We start from the raw sequence: 16,322 nt of genomic DNA, 5'->3' as shown, positions 1-16,322 counted from the left end.
AGAAGGCAGAACAACAGGGAAAGGCTACGAAGATGGAAAAGAAGCAGTACTTCATAGAGTTTCTCTATGGATTGGTCTGTGACAGTGTAGGAAAAAGAAAGAAAACTCCTTGCTAGCCAGATGCCACGACGATTTCCTAAACACTCACTTTTTCTATGGTAATTTTTGAATGAAAGAGGGATCGACATTAGATAAACACTAGGAAGTAGTGCATTCTCAGCATACTCCAAACCATCTTGGAGAATGACGCTGCAAAATGAACAAGCGAGCACTGGAACAGCTACCCAGTCAGATTATTTGGGATCCAGAGGGAATTCTGAATGAAGTACCACACTATACTACAATATTTCCAGGCTGCAGGACAAGTTGTTCACGCATCCCACGACACTATTTAAGACTACTCTTCAGCACCCAAGCCCATCCACTTCAATTTAGTGTTTCGGACAGTACCTGGGTGTCTACAAGAGGGCAAAAAAAAGAAGGTTAGGAAATAACTGACAAGAAGCCAAATACTGCAAGAAGCCAAACCAGCAAATATTAGTGCTTGCATTAGAAGTGATAATTGCAAAGGAAAGTTTCAATCCAATTTGAAATGTACACACTTAGAAGATGCAACAAAGGATACAGAAACAAGATTGACTTTATTTTTATTTAAAGTTTACATACAAAACCTTTTATTCCAGCTACTGGGGCCAACCGACAGTCTTGCAGAACAGTAAATTTTGAATTCATTACAGCTAAATATGCAGAGAGAATCTCTGAGAACAGTCTACACTTGTTTTAATCTTGAAAAGCATTATTAGGAACCACAGTAAAGAAAAAACATATAAAAAGGTACTTAAAAATGCAGGTTCATTTATAATAATACAGTTGTAGATTCTCTAAGAATCTCCCCATTATCAGCATTTTAATGTTTCTTCAACTACAAATTAACTATTACAGAAGACATTATAGCTTAAAAAACAGAAATAAGCTATTGTGGAAGTAGCATGGCAGGCTCAGTGTCAGTAAGTGAAATGTCACAGAATACTGGAAACATTCATGACGGAACCCACATGTTTCCATGTGTATCAGGGGCATTAGTGTAAGGAATATTCCAAATCCACGGTTGATCTGTAAACCAAAACAAAAACATACTCATGACAAATTTGATTATTAAATGTAAAACTTTGATCCTCTTCCCTCCCTTTGGAGGAAGAGGAAGGTCAAAATTCCCACTGATTTTCACATAACCCCCCCATGTGCAATTCCAGTTTACTGGAAATTTTTATTCAGCTATTTTTTAAAACGGTAAGACTTAGAGTTTTCAAAACGCTTTGCTTTCCCCCCAAATATTATTTTAAATATAATTATCATTACCCAACATACTCCCCACCAGCTGTAAAAGATTTGTATTTCAGACAGTATACAAGAACTGTAATGTAGCCAAATTTGGTTTGGCCCATAGGCAGCAAGTTTTGTGCTGCCTATCTCTTAACCCAATGGAATTATAAGTAAGCGCTGTAATGTATTGTTTTTCACATGGACAGTAAGAATTCAGTATCTAAGAATGACGCTGCCTGAACTCTGAAATGTCCAAGTTCACACCTCACTTCTTCACACATTACATCTTTAGATGAGCAACAGGTTTGCACCAGACAGTTCCCTCTCTCCACTTCTCAGAATACAGAAGCCATTCCCACTCTTGGGAAGGAGAAAAGGCAACACAGCAGGAGCCAACTGCTAGCTCTGCAACCTGCTCTTCCTCCTACTACATACATGCTGCAGAAAAGCAGCTGGCCTATGAAGCCAAGCTATTATTCTACTTCTCTCAGGCTACTCCTACTGAAATACAGAGAAAACTCCTTCAATCCTTTCAGTGGTTTTTCTCAAATAAGAAGTTTATACAAATCGAGACGGCTTCTTTTCTCTATCTACAAAATGAGCCCTGAAGGAAGACAGTGACATTAATCTGTACAATGCATAGATTAAACTGAATTGTACTGAGGATGACAGGAATAGTTCCTTTATCAAAACCAAGCTACTCATCTACATGATATGCTATGTATACTTGCTAAAGAAGATTTGCTACATGCTTGTCAACTGAAATTTTAGATAAGCGATTACGATTACTGTTGTCCAGTTTTAAGTTTACAGGATCCAACACTAGCTCTCACAATATAGGAAGGGAGAATTACTGTAGCAATGAGAGGAAGAAAGTAACAGAAGTAGTAATGAAGGGATGTATAAATTAGTGCCACGCCAATTAAACATGGGGCAGGGATAGCATTCCTACCAAGTACTCATTACTACTTGCTACTAGAGGGCGTTTATTCTAGTACTGTAGTTCCATATGTTGCAGCGAAACATGTCCTAGCGATGCAAATGTTTTACAAAAGCGTCTGTTTAGACTAGTAAGAGGGTAATAGGAAAATGCTTTAAATTACAACAAAATTGAATCTGCTTGACTTGAAAAAAGACTTTACATTTAGAGTTTATGAAGACTGATAGGGATGTTACAAGTCAAAGGAATGTGATCACCAGAGAAAGAACAGCCTGTGCAACAAATGCCATCTTTCACATAATGTTATTATAAGAGGACAATAAAAGCAAACATCCATGTCTTCTCCTGACTTAAAATCATGATATAGCTTCTAGGTGGACGAAGTAGTTGGGTAGCTTTTGGTTACAGTGGATAGGTGACTTCCAAGCACAAAAAACATAAAAGGCATTGGAAACTGGAAGAAACTATAGCACCTAACTCACAGTGCACTGCCAAAAAATGTCTCTAGGTTTCTAGGTCAACTGCAGGATATCCAGACTTTGAGTAAGCTCTTAAAAAAAAAAAAGTAGCACCATTATTTCCCTAAGCTTCTTTTATCAGTCTCCTGTTTGAGAGCAATGTGTACCTTTTGTATTTTAGGTGAATACCTTACCACATAGTAAACCTTAACAGTTATAAGAATGGGTACAGGATAAAGCAAGTGTTGGAAAAAGCATTGAGGATTTCAAGCATACATTCAGATTTGATCATTGACCTCTATCTATGACACCAGAATAAATCCAGTCCCACTCAAGCACTGGAATCTGTCACTTGGAGTACATTATGCAGCTTGGAACTATCCATCTTCGCTACCATCTGCAGTTACTCTGTTTTAGCTCAGCAAAACATATAGGCAGAGGAAGACTTACATGTACAGAAATAACTTCAGTCACCCCTTAAAGCACTCTGAGAGGCTTCAATGCCTAATTTAGTTCTTTTTTATTGTGGCTATCTTAATAAAATTTTCTTAAGGTAGCTATTAACCTACTTGGAACTTTGTTCTATTAATGGATGCTGTTGGTTTTAAAAAATACCTGATACTATTTTAATAAGCCATATGTAAAACTGTTGCTGAAACAAACTATAATTCAGTTATTTTTAAAATGCCAGATCCAATTTAAAATTATTTGTCACTTTTAGAAGGAGCTATAACAGCAAGAGAAAGACAATGACTGTGTACAAATACTGTATGACTGTAGCTGCTTACTGTTGCACACTAAAATAATTGCCAAACTTTTGAAAGTTAAATCCTTTGATCTTCTGGAAAAAAAAAAAGGTTAACTGTTCCCTATTTATAGCCCCACTATATAGATTTTTAAAGAGTGCTCAACGTACCTACCTTCCACACCTTTCAAGTTCAGTTCTTCGTTTCTGATACCCTAATTTTGTCCCAATTGCACCTTATTGGAAGCAGTGTTATCTAGTGACCCAGTTCCACTGCTTCCTTCTTGCTTCACTTAGAAGCAGCAGAACTCTAGCACTAGAGTTAGCACACAGTAAAATGAACGGGGCCACTCCTACCCCACTGCTACTTTAAGATTATCTGAAATCTCAGACAAAGAGCTATTTCAGTTATACTCAGGCAGACTTTTGAAGATTCTCTCACAACTGAATAGACTATCACATTTCACTTAAAGATAGAGAGGCCCTGGAGAACAAGATGGGTTTTTTCAAGTACACCTGATTAATCACTCAAAGAAACCCTCACATTTTGAGATCGTGTTATAGAACATGAAATCATGAGCTGACAGTGGTACAACAGTGTTGTTTTGCAATTTTAACAGCAGTATTTTACAAATGCAGTATATTGTGTGGCTCAAAAACATGCCGGCAAGCCATCTCAAAATTTCATGTTCTTATAAGTATGACAGATGGCAGTACAGTATGTACAGCCAAAACCAGAAAAGTCTGTGAGTTACAGGAACATGCAATTGAATAGTAAAGTATAAAATACAATTAAAGCACAATACAATTTGTGATCCTCTTCCTACAATTTAAAATACAAGTGTCTTTTGCACTGCGAGTGCAGATCTGGATGAGAGCTATTCCTGGTTGATTTCTGAACACAGAGACTCGATTCTTACATCATCTTTCACAATACTGCACGAGTCTTCCAAATGAAATATGTAGCTTTGAAGTAGTAAGTGTTCACATATATAGCAAGGTTGCTCACAAATAACCGGAGTTCTTCAAGTCATTCTACATATACATTCTAACGCAGCAAACTTACTCCCTGCTGCACAAGGCTGGAAAGTTCTCCCTTTCAGCATTTGCAGGTGGTGTACACTATACTTCGGTCTCTTTTCTCCCCTCCCTTTGGACGAGCATGGCATTTAAAAAGGAACTCACCTGGTTCCTCTCAGTGCAAACATCATACCCAAAAGATCTCAAGAAGGGGAAAAGGCAGATTTGGTATAGATGTGGGATCTATAATAATATTCACAAACAAGGTAATAATACCTGAAGGCCAGGACAATGACCACTCGCGTTTGGGAAAAAAAGAAAAGAAAACCAAAATCCAGAACTGCAGTTTAAAAGTAGGATTTGTTTCTCAAAGTGTTGATGTGATGAGAAAAAAAGTCCTTTGCATTTTTGAGACCTTTCCCAAGCTGTATATCCCTTGATGTACTTAAAGTTTCAAGTTCCTCCCATACAGCAGATATTTTCCTCTGCCAGTAAACTGAGGAAACTAAATCACAAATTAAGTGATATTCCTTAACTACAGCATGTAGCTTGTATCTTTTCTGATGCAAAGGTACAAAAAACCCCTGGGGCTCTACCCCTTTGTGTAATGCAAGTCTGTTGTAAGAAACTTCTCGATAGGGTGAAACCGAAGTGATAGGGGCATCAGTCCGCAAGCACTCTAAATGAAATGCTGTACCTTCATGAGAGGATCCGGTCAACCAGTACTGGTAAGAGAGATAATAACAATAATGCAACCGATATGTGACAATGGAGCTCAATGAGAATATAATTTGATACAACAAAATAGCAGTATTTATCTGGAAGATTCTAGAGGGAAATAAAAATCTGAATATTATCAAAGGCACAAAGAAATTTTACTTATAAAGCTATCTTGCTAAGTAAGACTGGCTGTTGCATGCATGTTTCCCAAATACCAGATTGGATCATTTTCTGTTTTCCTTCCGAAGAACTCTCAAATTATATCGCTGGTCTATAGGTGTATTGGATCTGGCTGGGATGGGGTTAATTTTCCCCACAGCAGCCCTCATAGAGCTGTGCTTTTCATTGGTAGCTAGGAAGGTGTTGGTAACACACCAGTGTTTCGGCTACTGCTGAGCAGTACTCGCACAGCATCAAGGCTGTCTCTCCAACATTCCTCCCTCACCGGTAGGCTGGGGGTGGGCAACATCTTGGGATGGGACATAGCCAAGACAGCCGACCCACACTGACCAAAGGGATATTCCATACCATACGACATCTGCTCAGCAATAAAAGCTAAGAGAAAGGAGGAGGAAGGGGGGACATTCATTATTTACAACATTTGTCTTCCAGAGCAACTGCTACGCGTACTGAAGTCCTGCTTCCTGGGAAGTGGTTGGACATTGCCTGCTGATGGGAAGTAGAGAATAAAATCTTTTGTTTTCCTTTGCTTCTGCATGCAGCCTTTGCTTTTGCTTTATTAAACTGCATTTATCTTGACCCACTTTTTTTTTTTTTTTTTCCTGCATCTCATTTCTCTCTGTCCTGCTGAGGAGGGGAGTGATAGAGCAGCTTGGTGGCCCCTGGCACTACAATGAGCTTCTTTTATCTTAGTAACATCAATACATTCAGCTTTGTCATAGTCAACAGCCTGAATCTGTTGGTTAACAACAGAGGAGTTCAAGAGATTGTTTTATCTGTATAGTTTATCTGTCAAGATATTAAGTAATACTATTGGCTACCATATAATTTTATTTTTAAAAATTCTTTAAATGTTTTGCCCTGAAGATGCATCTGCTGCCCACAGATGGCCTTCTGCTGTTCAGCTGACTACTGGAGGTGAGCAATTGCAATTGCTCAAAACAGCAATTTGCAAAGAGTTAGTAATGTACATGTTGCACACAACAAATGTTATCTGCTAAAAATTAATGAGGTCCTTTGTCACTTCAGACTAGGAATGATCTTGATCTTTATTTTAAAACTGCCAGATGTAATATGTGCATGTTATTCCCTGCAGCAAGAGGAAGATGCAAGCTATGTATATCATGCATAATAAAACTGTCTTGTGCTGGTAATTTAAAGCAGCTGGGAAGAAATAGTCTAAACAAAAACCACCCAAGTTCTCTGTGCAACCTTAACTCTGATCTCTTAGGATGACATATTTTTACATTTCCTCACACTTCAATTACAAATCTTGCAGTCTGCATGAGATGGATCAAATCACATGTGAGTTCAACAACTAGACTGGGCATCATACGTCTATCCTGAAAAAAAACAACCAAAATAATGTGGTTTTTTAAATTCTTGGGTTGACCAACTATTGCAGCAAAATACGGACCATCTGGTGAATGATCTCATGATTATGCTGTCAACTAATGATCTGAAGCATACTTTGGAAGATCCCTCTTAGCCAAACACAAGCTTTGAGCTCAAAGAAATTGGCTAGTAACATGTGGCAAATCAGATCAGACAATCTAGTGGCTCCTGGTTTTCAAGTCTGTAACCCTATCAAAACAATACGTAGTAGTCGTCAAACTAAATGGGGACTCCGTAACTCAAGTTTCCTCTCATACAAAGTGTTAATTTCTTCATGGTCATTATAAAAAGCTTGAAGAAAACCAGGTTTGCTTTATACTCAAATGTTACACTTTGACTCTGGGAAGCATCTGACGTCAAGCTCCCTTAAGAAAGCTTCAATCTCAGATTGCAGGTTTACCAGTCAGTAATAATGTTTTTGGTTCCCCCTAGGATGGAAATGGATGCCAACACAGACTGGCATTGGATCCAACCCCTGCTCCCTGCCACAGTATATGAACTACAATGACAATGTGTACTTGCTGCTTGAAAAAATTGCAAACTAAACTAAACATACTTGGATTTATATTTACCATTGCTCTGAGTTTTAAGTAAGTGAAATATTTTCTACTCAATGTATTAGTGTCACTAGAAACAGTGACAGCTAGCTTCTAGTTGTCATCTTCTCAGAAGAAAGGGTATTCTCTTAGAGTTTGTACCATATTAAGCATGCTAAGAGGACTTGAAGTTCTCTAAAAATTCATACAGGATGCTGCCAGTCGAGTTCTTTCAAACTCTAGAAAGTAGACAGGTTCCATGTAGCTATGCAGTATTAATTAGAAAAAATGAGGTTATTGAAAAATGTGAATGAATTCCCCAGAAATCTTCTTCCTTAATTTCTTCAAAAATATTTTAATTACTTGACACAGAAAGTGGAGAATTCTAGAACTTTGGACAAAAAAAAAAAAAAAAAAAGGTGGGAGAAAGGTAGAGACCACGTAGAGGGACATTTTCCCAGAACTTATCTTCCCTCCTGAGGATACAGCAGGTCCCTGGTAAGCAAACTCAGAGTAATAAACGATTCCTCTAGCTTAGCTGGACAAAACCTACCAGAGCTGGAGGCAAATATGCCTCCAGTTTTTTTGTTTTTATCAAACACAACAGCAGTTTATGTGTAATAAATGGTATGGAGTGTTACTAGTTTCCTGAAATCACGACAAATATTTAACAAATGTAATTTCGCCATACTCCCAATTCCTACTCATTGAAAACTAGGCAAAATATCAAGCACTGAATATCTGAAGTTACAAGGAAAACATCAATTTGGTCTTCCACGTAAGTGTGGCAATGGAATATCGAACAGTGAACAGAGCCCTTCACAAGGGAGAGAGCTGTTCCTGTGAGACATGTTTGTTACAGATCCTTTTGCGCATCCTTAAGAAAATGAAATCACAGCTGTCAGAGGTTGAAAACTACAGCTGCAGAACTAATGAATTGTTAAGTGGACTGTTCATTTCTCCACAATGCTTGCACTTGCATTAAAGCAAATTTCCATCTCATTTGCCCACCATTCTTCCAGCCTCTCACAGCATGAGATTTGACAGCTTTAGCCCCCAGTTACGAAGGGTAAAATATATTTTCCCGCTGGAAAATAATGAAATACATTTTAACACATTTTTACAAATCATTAGAATGGCTCAGGAAAGACATCTTCAACAAAGAGCAAAATAACCAAAGACTAATGTAATTCATATAATTGGCATATGTAGAGAGTAATATGTAGTTTCACTCTAACTTTAGATTAATCTGAACTGAGCTGGAACCTGTCTTATTTTCTTGTATATACATATATTTTCTGTATATTATTAGTTAACTGAACAGCCAGTTTCTTTCCTTCATTTAAATAAATACACTGTATTTACTCATTCAGTTTTGAATTAGAATGAGAATTAACTTGTTTATCAGAAATTACTTACCCCCCTACTTTTTGGGGTTCTCTTCCAGAGGCTTTAAGCAGTTACAGAGCATTTTGAACTAAGAGCTCAGAAAAAGCTTATATAAATTCCTGCCTTGTAACCCAGTCACAACTTAAAAAACTGCTGATAAATATAGTTTTAGCTCATCCCCTTTTCAGTAACACTGTAAGAGAGTTCTGTAACAAGTGCATGAGATTAATAAATCTGAAATCTGGCATAATATAGAATAATAATGCAGAGAAACATTTTACCTGCTGAGGTCTCCCTAAAAAAGCAGGAAACAGAGACAATTAAGCAGAAATCTAATCATACTTAAATGTAACTAGAAAGTTAAGTGCAACTCACTAGGAAAAAAAGCAGATGAAATAGCCCAAAATACTGAAGCTTACTATAATACAACAACATTATGGTTTACAATACATGTTCTTTGAGCTAATTAATCACACAATTGTTACTTGACAATTTTTAGGTCCAAAAATATTTTTTGCAAGCATTATAGTGTGGTTTCTTGGTGGCTGTTTTGTTTGGTTGGTTTTTTTGGTGGTTTTTTGTTTGTTTGTTTGTTTGTTTTTTAAAATCATCCTATGCAGTTAAAATGAGCTACTTGACATGAAAATATTTCTGGTATGATTTCTCTCACAGAAGAAATCTTATGAACTCCTCAACTCAGCTTGAAGTGTCTATGCTGCTACCAGCTACGGTTTGAGACCCAGTTAAATTCTATTCTTTGCTCCCTTCAGGAAGATCAAATGACTCTGGTTGGTACAAGCAGATGGAGTTTACCTGTTCACGTATTGTAAAATGTGGCTCTGTGCAAGTCTGAAATACAGCTGAAAACTAAATGAAAGTTAACGGGAAAATTTTAAATATGTTATGTGTCACAGAGGTGATACAATTACCCTACCAGTCACATCTTAAAGCACATTAATACATCCTTCAGTGACTACAGCTTAGCCTATGATTACATTTCAGTGAAGGATAATCGATCTCTCTGGGAGAGAAAAACAGTGCAAAACCAAGAAGTTATCTGCCTCACAATGATCTCAACTTACAATCTTTAGAAATCTTTGGAAGAAGAGGAGGAAGAAAATCTTCATGATTATTTCGCCAAGAGATCCTATTTTTCTGTTTTGCGTAAACTCGAGTTTTAGAATGAAACCCACTGACTAATGAGGCAAACCAGGCAAAGGTGGACAAGTCTTCTGTATTTATTTTCCTCCCTGTTACATGGGGTGAGAGAAAAGTAGGACAGGGACCAAATTGTTTCATTATTATTGAACTTAATGGACTTTAAAAGACTGCAGACCAACCTCACGAATTATTATGCCTGACACCTGACAGATTATTTACATCATTTAATGATGAGTTTATCATTGTATTACCTGAGATATTTTTTCCAAGATGCATTTACTCCATCTACTACTGCATTTACTTATGCTTTTCCAGATGCATTTACTTCACTGTAACAGTTTTCATGCTGGAAGTCCAGTCCCATCCGATAAACACCAATTAATATGAAGAAAGCCATTGTGACAGAATGACAAAGAATCTCTGCAATTAAACTATTTCCACAAACTAAGGAACTGTTTTTCTTTCACTTTGTTACATTATCTAACAATGTAATTCTGTAATATTAAGTATGTCTGATCCAAGATTCGAATTTGCACAAGTATGGGAAAAAACAATGTATTTTGGTATACCAATCTTCTACTTAGAACTTTACATGGCAAATGCATGGCCCTGCTCTTGACCATCTGCTCACTGTTCTGCTTGCTTCTCCTCCCTCCTGCTCCTGATCAGATTTTTCTGATTACATGGAAGTGATGTGTACTTTGTTTTCCCATGGTTAGAGAATATGAGTTCATGGAAAATCCTCCAGAGCCTTTTCTCTATCAATTACAGGGATCAGTCAATATGGTTTCTTTAGGGAAAGGATAATTACTTGCATTTCTGCTTCTCAAGACTTAATTAAAATAAACCTATTTATATGACTCTCCATAGACTTCGGGAGTTGATAACTGTATTGTTAAGGACAGATTATTTTATGAGTCCGTCCCACAATATGGGAATTCTTTAAACATCTTTTCCAGCAAGAGGCTGAAGAACTGAAACAGAATAATCAGGAAAGAGATGTGAAAAGGCACAGGCAGCTGACTTTGCTTCCATTGGCAAAGCCTAGACAACTTGAATTCTGACATCTGTTCATTTCACAGGAGAAAGCTGAGACCCAAAAGCTGAACTACAAATGAGTTCTCTACAGAAATAAGCTTTCCATGCAAAAAGTGAAAAATGTTATTTGGAAAAAGATCTTTACGTTTAGTTCAAATATGCATAAAACTGACACAGTAGGTTAAATGCAGGAATTAAAACAAGAACAATATCAATTATACAACTACATTTTTGCACAAGGAAGATAGTATATGTAACACATTTGAGAGTACACACAGATTATAATTTTTAATCTTTGTTCTAAACTTTCCAAAAATTTAAGTATGACCTTTTAGAAACACCTTCCAAAAAACGTAAGTTAGCAAGCAGACAGTGCATACATGTCCCAGAGCACAACAGTTAGTTGTAGTATATTCTTCCCCTTTAGTTAGCTAGTAACCCAGGCACAACCCCTGCCACCACTCTCCGAAATAACGTCAACACTACTTAAACAGACAGTGTGTTTTATACTAAATAAAACAGTGTAATAGATTGTATTATCACTTCTACATTAAGCCAGTATTTTTTTCTCTGGGAAAACTGAAATACCATTTAAGAATTCTTTTAGGTAAATAGTAAGCTCTTAAAGCAGAAAAATCATCTTTACAAGTTACAAAAGTAACATGCATCATATTGAACAGAGGAATGCCTGGCTGTGTAGCTAGTGCCATACTCAAGGTTTTGGCTTCTATGATCATGGATCTACTGGTGAGAAGCCAGGTTTGTTGGGAGCTGATGGGATTCACCTGACCAAGTGGGGCAAGAGCCTCTTTGCCAACAAGTTGTCCAGACTTTAAGTAGGACTTTAATCTAGACTCAGTGGCGGAAGGGGATGGAGTTTTGAGCAACACAGAAGAGCCAGAGGCTGCTGATGCATTAGGAACCAACAGGGAAACACCTGTGAAATGCCGCAAGAATTAGGGCTTGTTCTTCTAAAAAGGTGACATGGTCAACAGCCGAGCTGAAGTGCCTCTATATCAGTGCACACAGCATGGATAACAAACAGGAGTGGGAAGCCACTGTGCAGCTAGAAAGCTGTGATCTAATCGACATCCCTGAAACTTGGTGGGATGAATCACATGGCTGGAGCACTGCAATCGATGGCTATAAACTGTACAGAAGGGACAGGCAAGGAAAAAAGGCGGGGGGGGGGGGGGAGTTGTCCTCTATGTAAAAAAAAAAAAAAGTGGATTAACTGCACAGAGCTGTGTTTTAAAACCAGCGATGAACAGGTTGAGAGCTTATGGGTGAAAAATCAGAAGTCAAGCCAACAAAAGAAACCTCATGGTTGGTGTTTACTACAGGCTGCCCGATCAAGATGATACTGCCAAAGCATTCTTACTCCAGCTGCAGGAAGCATCATGCTCACATGCTCTGATCCTGCTGGGGGACTGTAGTCACCCTGAAATGATGTGTCTTTACTTTTATTTACTATACAAGACTCTGTAAGTCTATTTACTTCTTAGCTTTTAAACATTTCTCCCCACATCATTTGTTAGTTCAAAAATCTACAAAAAGATTTGAGTTGCTATTAATACTCTCTTTCCTGAACTCTTTGTTACTCTCTATTATTTCAAGCTCTACTGCAGATGATGTCTTTTTTAGATCATAGCTTCCCAAAAAAAGAAGTTAGTTACAATCTTTTCACATTAGTTTTAAAAACAAAAATATAAAAATTTACTCCTCCCAAACACTGCAGGTTGCACACACCATTATCCTCAATGTATTTTTACATTTTCGAGCTATCATCTCCCCATAGCAGCACTTACTTATCACTTTCCTGATCTGCATGTTCTAGAAATAGTCTCAGAAGCTGAGAAGGTTGAGATTTTGTAAAACTCTTCACGTGTTATGAAATATATCCACTCTGCCCCTCCAAGGAGGATTCCAACACAGATCTTCAAGAAAATGAAGTCTGAAACTATGAAATAAAGAATGGACTAAAAGCAACCCTTCCTTCTTCTGATTTGAAGTAATTCTTTTGCATTTGCTCTATGGTATTTCTTTCACACCCCACTTCCAGAGGATTGTTTTTTCCTCAAACCTGCTCTCTTCCAAACACTCCTCTTTCAACACTCCTTCCCCCATTAGTTCTGCAGAAAACCATTTTGATTCCATAAAGAATATCTATTTTCCTAATGCGTAAAAGAATCCCAGAAGAGGAATTAAAAAAAATATTTAGATTGTTGATTCAAAACTTAAGCAACAATAAAGAAAAAATTAGAACCAAAATACTCTATAGTGGCTTTCTTTGAAGTTGCAAGCAGAATGCGGGACTGATACAATCTCAAATGCAGTCATGCCACAAAAATGTTAAAATAAAGCTTTGGAACATAGCAGTGTTCAAATGACTCAGAGTTACTCATATTAGTTCGCTTCATATACAATACAACTACTTTTCTTCTGAAGTCACACCTTACCTTTGCTTCCATACTGTTCTGGCGGCAGGTCATAAGGTACAGGAAAATATGTTGCTGAATCATTACTTTCTGAAAGCATTTTCTGTCTCACGTGAAAGTAACCTTTGTCCAATCCCTGTGAAGGAAGGAAAACATACAGAAGAAAGACTTGTTAGTTTTGGGGGAAAAAGACAAACCTAATCCACAATAGATTCTTTGTCAATAAGAGTTATTTTAATAAACGTTTTGCCTCCATTACTGAGATTAGATACTTCCTGAAGCACTTAACAACTCAGCTTCTCTTATTAGTACTATTTCAGGCTCTCCTCTTTCTTTTACATTCATTGGCTTGGTCCCACAGGTGGGTCCACATTGGATCTACTCTACCTTCTCAGGCCCTTACACATATACCAATCTATTTCCATATTCACTAGGTAAACACGCTTGTGGCCTTGCTTGTGTGAGCAATTCTATCCAAATTGCCTCAGGTCTTTGCTAGTACCATATGGGTAGCATAACTCAATAAAATAAGATGCTGCTTCTTTTGCATAAATGCTTACAGACATTGGAATCAAATTTTAATTATTAAACAAAATATTAACAACTTTAATGTAGAATATTAAACTAAAGAGCAAAGCTTTAAAATTTTCTGTTTGCTGTTTAGTTTCATCCTGACCATATTAGTTAGAAGTTCAGTGTGTTTCATGAACTGAAATACAATTCAGCTTGTGATATAGAAACAAGTATTCAAACATATGCTTTTCAGATACCCTGGGTAACACCATCCACATACGCTAAAAAAATTTAATGAAGATTTTATACTGCTTGCACAAAAGTTTCAAACACTACAATTATATTAGAATGACAGTGGATTTCAAACAAGGTTAAGGACTACCAAAAGAAAAAGCTATAATGCAATACAAGGGCAGATAGATATAAAGTGATTCAAGTAACTTTGGCAGATGATATTGCTTAGCCACTTCGCCAGAGAAACTGGATCCCGTTCATCAATTGTAATGAGTTATACAAAACCAAATCTCTAATACTGAGATTTCCAATAGCCTATTGTAAATTAAGTAAAATTTGATTAGAACAGACTAAAAGATTAAAGGCTATCAAGCTTTTATTATTTATTTCTAAGACGTTACTGAACAACTGTATTTTTCTTTCTAAAATCATAGAATAGTTTGGGTTGGAAGGGACCTTTAAAGGTCATCTAGCCCAACCCCCCCGCAATAAGCAGGGATGTCTTTTACTAGATCAGGGTGCTCAGAGCCCCATCCAATCTGGCCTTGAATGTTGCCAGGGATGGGGCACCTACCACCTCTCTGGGCAACCTGTGCCAGTGTTTCATCACTCTCATTGTAAAAAATTTCTTCCTTATATCTAGTCTGAATCTACCCTCTTTTAGTTTAAAACCATTACCACTTGTCCTATTGCAACAGGCCCGACTGAAGAGATTGTCCTCATCTTTCTTATAAGCCCCTTTAAGTACTGAAAAGCCACAATAAGGTCTCCCCACAGCCTTCTCTTCTCCAGGCTGAACAACCCCAACTCTCTCAGCCTGGCCTCACAGGAGAGATGCTCCAGCCCTCGGATCATTTTTGTGGCCCTCCTCTGGACCCGCTCCAACAGGTCCATGTCCTTCTTGTGCTGAGGGCTCCAGAGCTGGACGCAGTACTCCAGGTGGGGTCTCACCAGAGCAGAGCAGAGGGGCAGAATCACCTCCCTTGACCTGCTGGCCATGCTTCTTTTGGTGCAGCCCAGGGTTCGGTTGGCTTTCTGGGCTGCAAGCACACATTGCTGGGTCATGTCCAAATTTTAAGTTATATTTTATCCAAACTGTAGGATCCATCAGTCCAAGCTTTGGATTACCATTTTGTGATAATACAAGCAAGCTTCTTAATTACCACTAAATAATTCCATTTTATTCAAACATACACGCTGGCTGAATTGATAGTCCCATCTATATACAGTATTTTTACAATACTCTAAGTTCTTCTTTACTGAATTCATCAAACATTAGCATAGTAAGTTGGGGAAGCAACATTCACATGACCACACAAAGCATGGGATACAAAGCAGCCTTACACTCTTTTTTGATATTCAGGAAGCATAGTAACAGAGAAAATGGAGAGCTGCCAAAGAAAACATCAAGCTGTATTACAGCAGTTCTAGCAAGTCAATTCAAGAAACTCCTTTAGAATATAGATGCTTCTTTTGTCTCATGACCAAAAGTAACAGGAAACTACTAGTTATGATGTAAGAAACAGTGTATATAATTTCAAGGACTAGGTAAAAGCCACTGCCTTCTAAATGAAAGAAGAGAAGAAACAAACAAACAAGGTCCACGCTAAAGAACACTGTGATTGAAAATCCATTTTAAACTTCCCCTTCTTATACCACTGAAGTCAGTGGAATTTTGATAAAATTTCATTAAAACCAGGCTACAGCCTTTTATAGAGCTTAGCCTTTAAGTAACAAGCAATATGTTCAAGACAAACCAATGCAAAGATACCAGATTACTTTTCAAAGCTCATAAATATCTAAGGGTTTGAAAGTGACTGAATGGAAAAATACACAACAATGCAAAAATAGAAAAAAAGCAACAATCAAGTTGTACAGCTTTATGCCAAATGAACTTGATTCACTCAGGGATTGATAGAAATTTCATGTAAAAATGCAAATAACCATATTTATGTCTGTAGTGGAAAGAACGTGAAATATGCCAGTAATGCTATAGCTCACAAAGAACAGGAACTGTGTAAGTGGTGGTGGCGGCAAGAGCTTTTTTTCACAACTCATAGTAGTCAGGTTTCAGTTGGTGAAGCATCTGGCTGGTGTGCAGTACTAGATATTACTCATAAGGCAACATTTAAATTGCAAACTAAAATGGCTTGTATGAGGTTTGATTGCCCTGAGCGCCCGTGAGCTTTTCTCTTGTCTTTTACATGCAGCTATGAGAGAAATGCGGAATGG

At 37.5% G+C, this 16,322-nt stretch overlaps 1 protein-coding gene across 1 annotated transcript in view; it reads right to left on the bottom strand.

Annotated features, from left to right (window-relative positions):
• Positions 1-1,039: 1,039 nt before the first annotated feature.
• Positions 1,040-16,322, bottom strand: part of TDP1 (tyrosyl-DNA phosphodiesterase 1) — a 51,777-nt gene continuing 36,494 nt past the window's right edge. The window contains exons 14-15 of the mRNA XM_009486222.2: positions 13,365-13,479; positions 1,040-1,113 (exon numbers count right to left, since the gene is read on the bottom strand). Of these exons, the coding sequence (XP_009484497.2) occupies positions 1,040-1,113; positions 13,365-13,479 (189 nt within the window). The remainder of the gene's footprint in view (positions 1,114-13,364; positions 13,480-16,322) is intronic.

This window comes from Pelecanus crispus, chromosome 6, assembly GCF_030463565.1.
Source record: "Pelecanus crispus isolate bPelCri1 chromosome 6, bPelCri1.pri, whole genome shotgun sequence".
NCBI lineage: Eukaryota > Metazoa > Chordata > Aves > Pelecaniformes > Pelecanidae > Pelecanus > Pelecanus crispus.
This window is presented reverse-complemented; position numbering and strand designations above follow the sequence as displayed.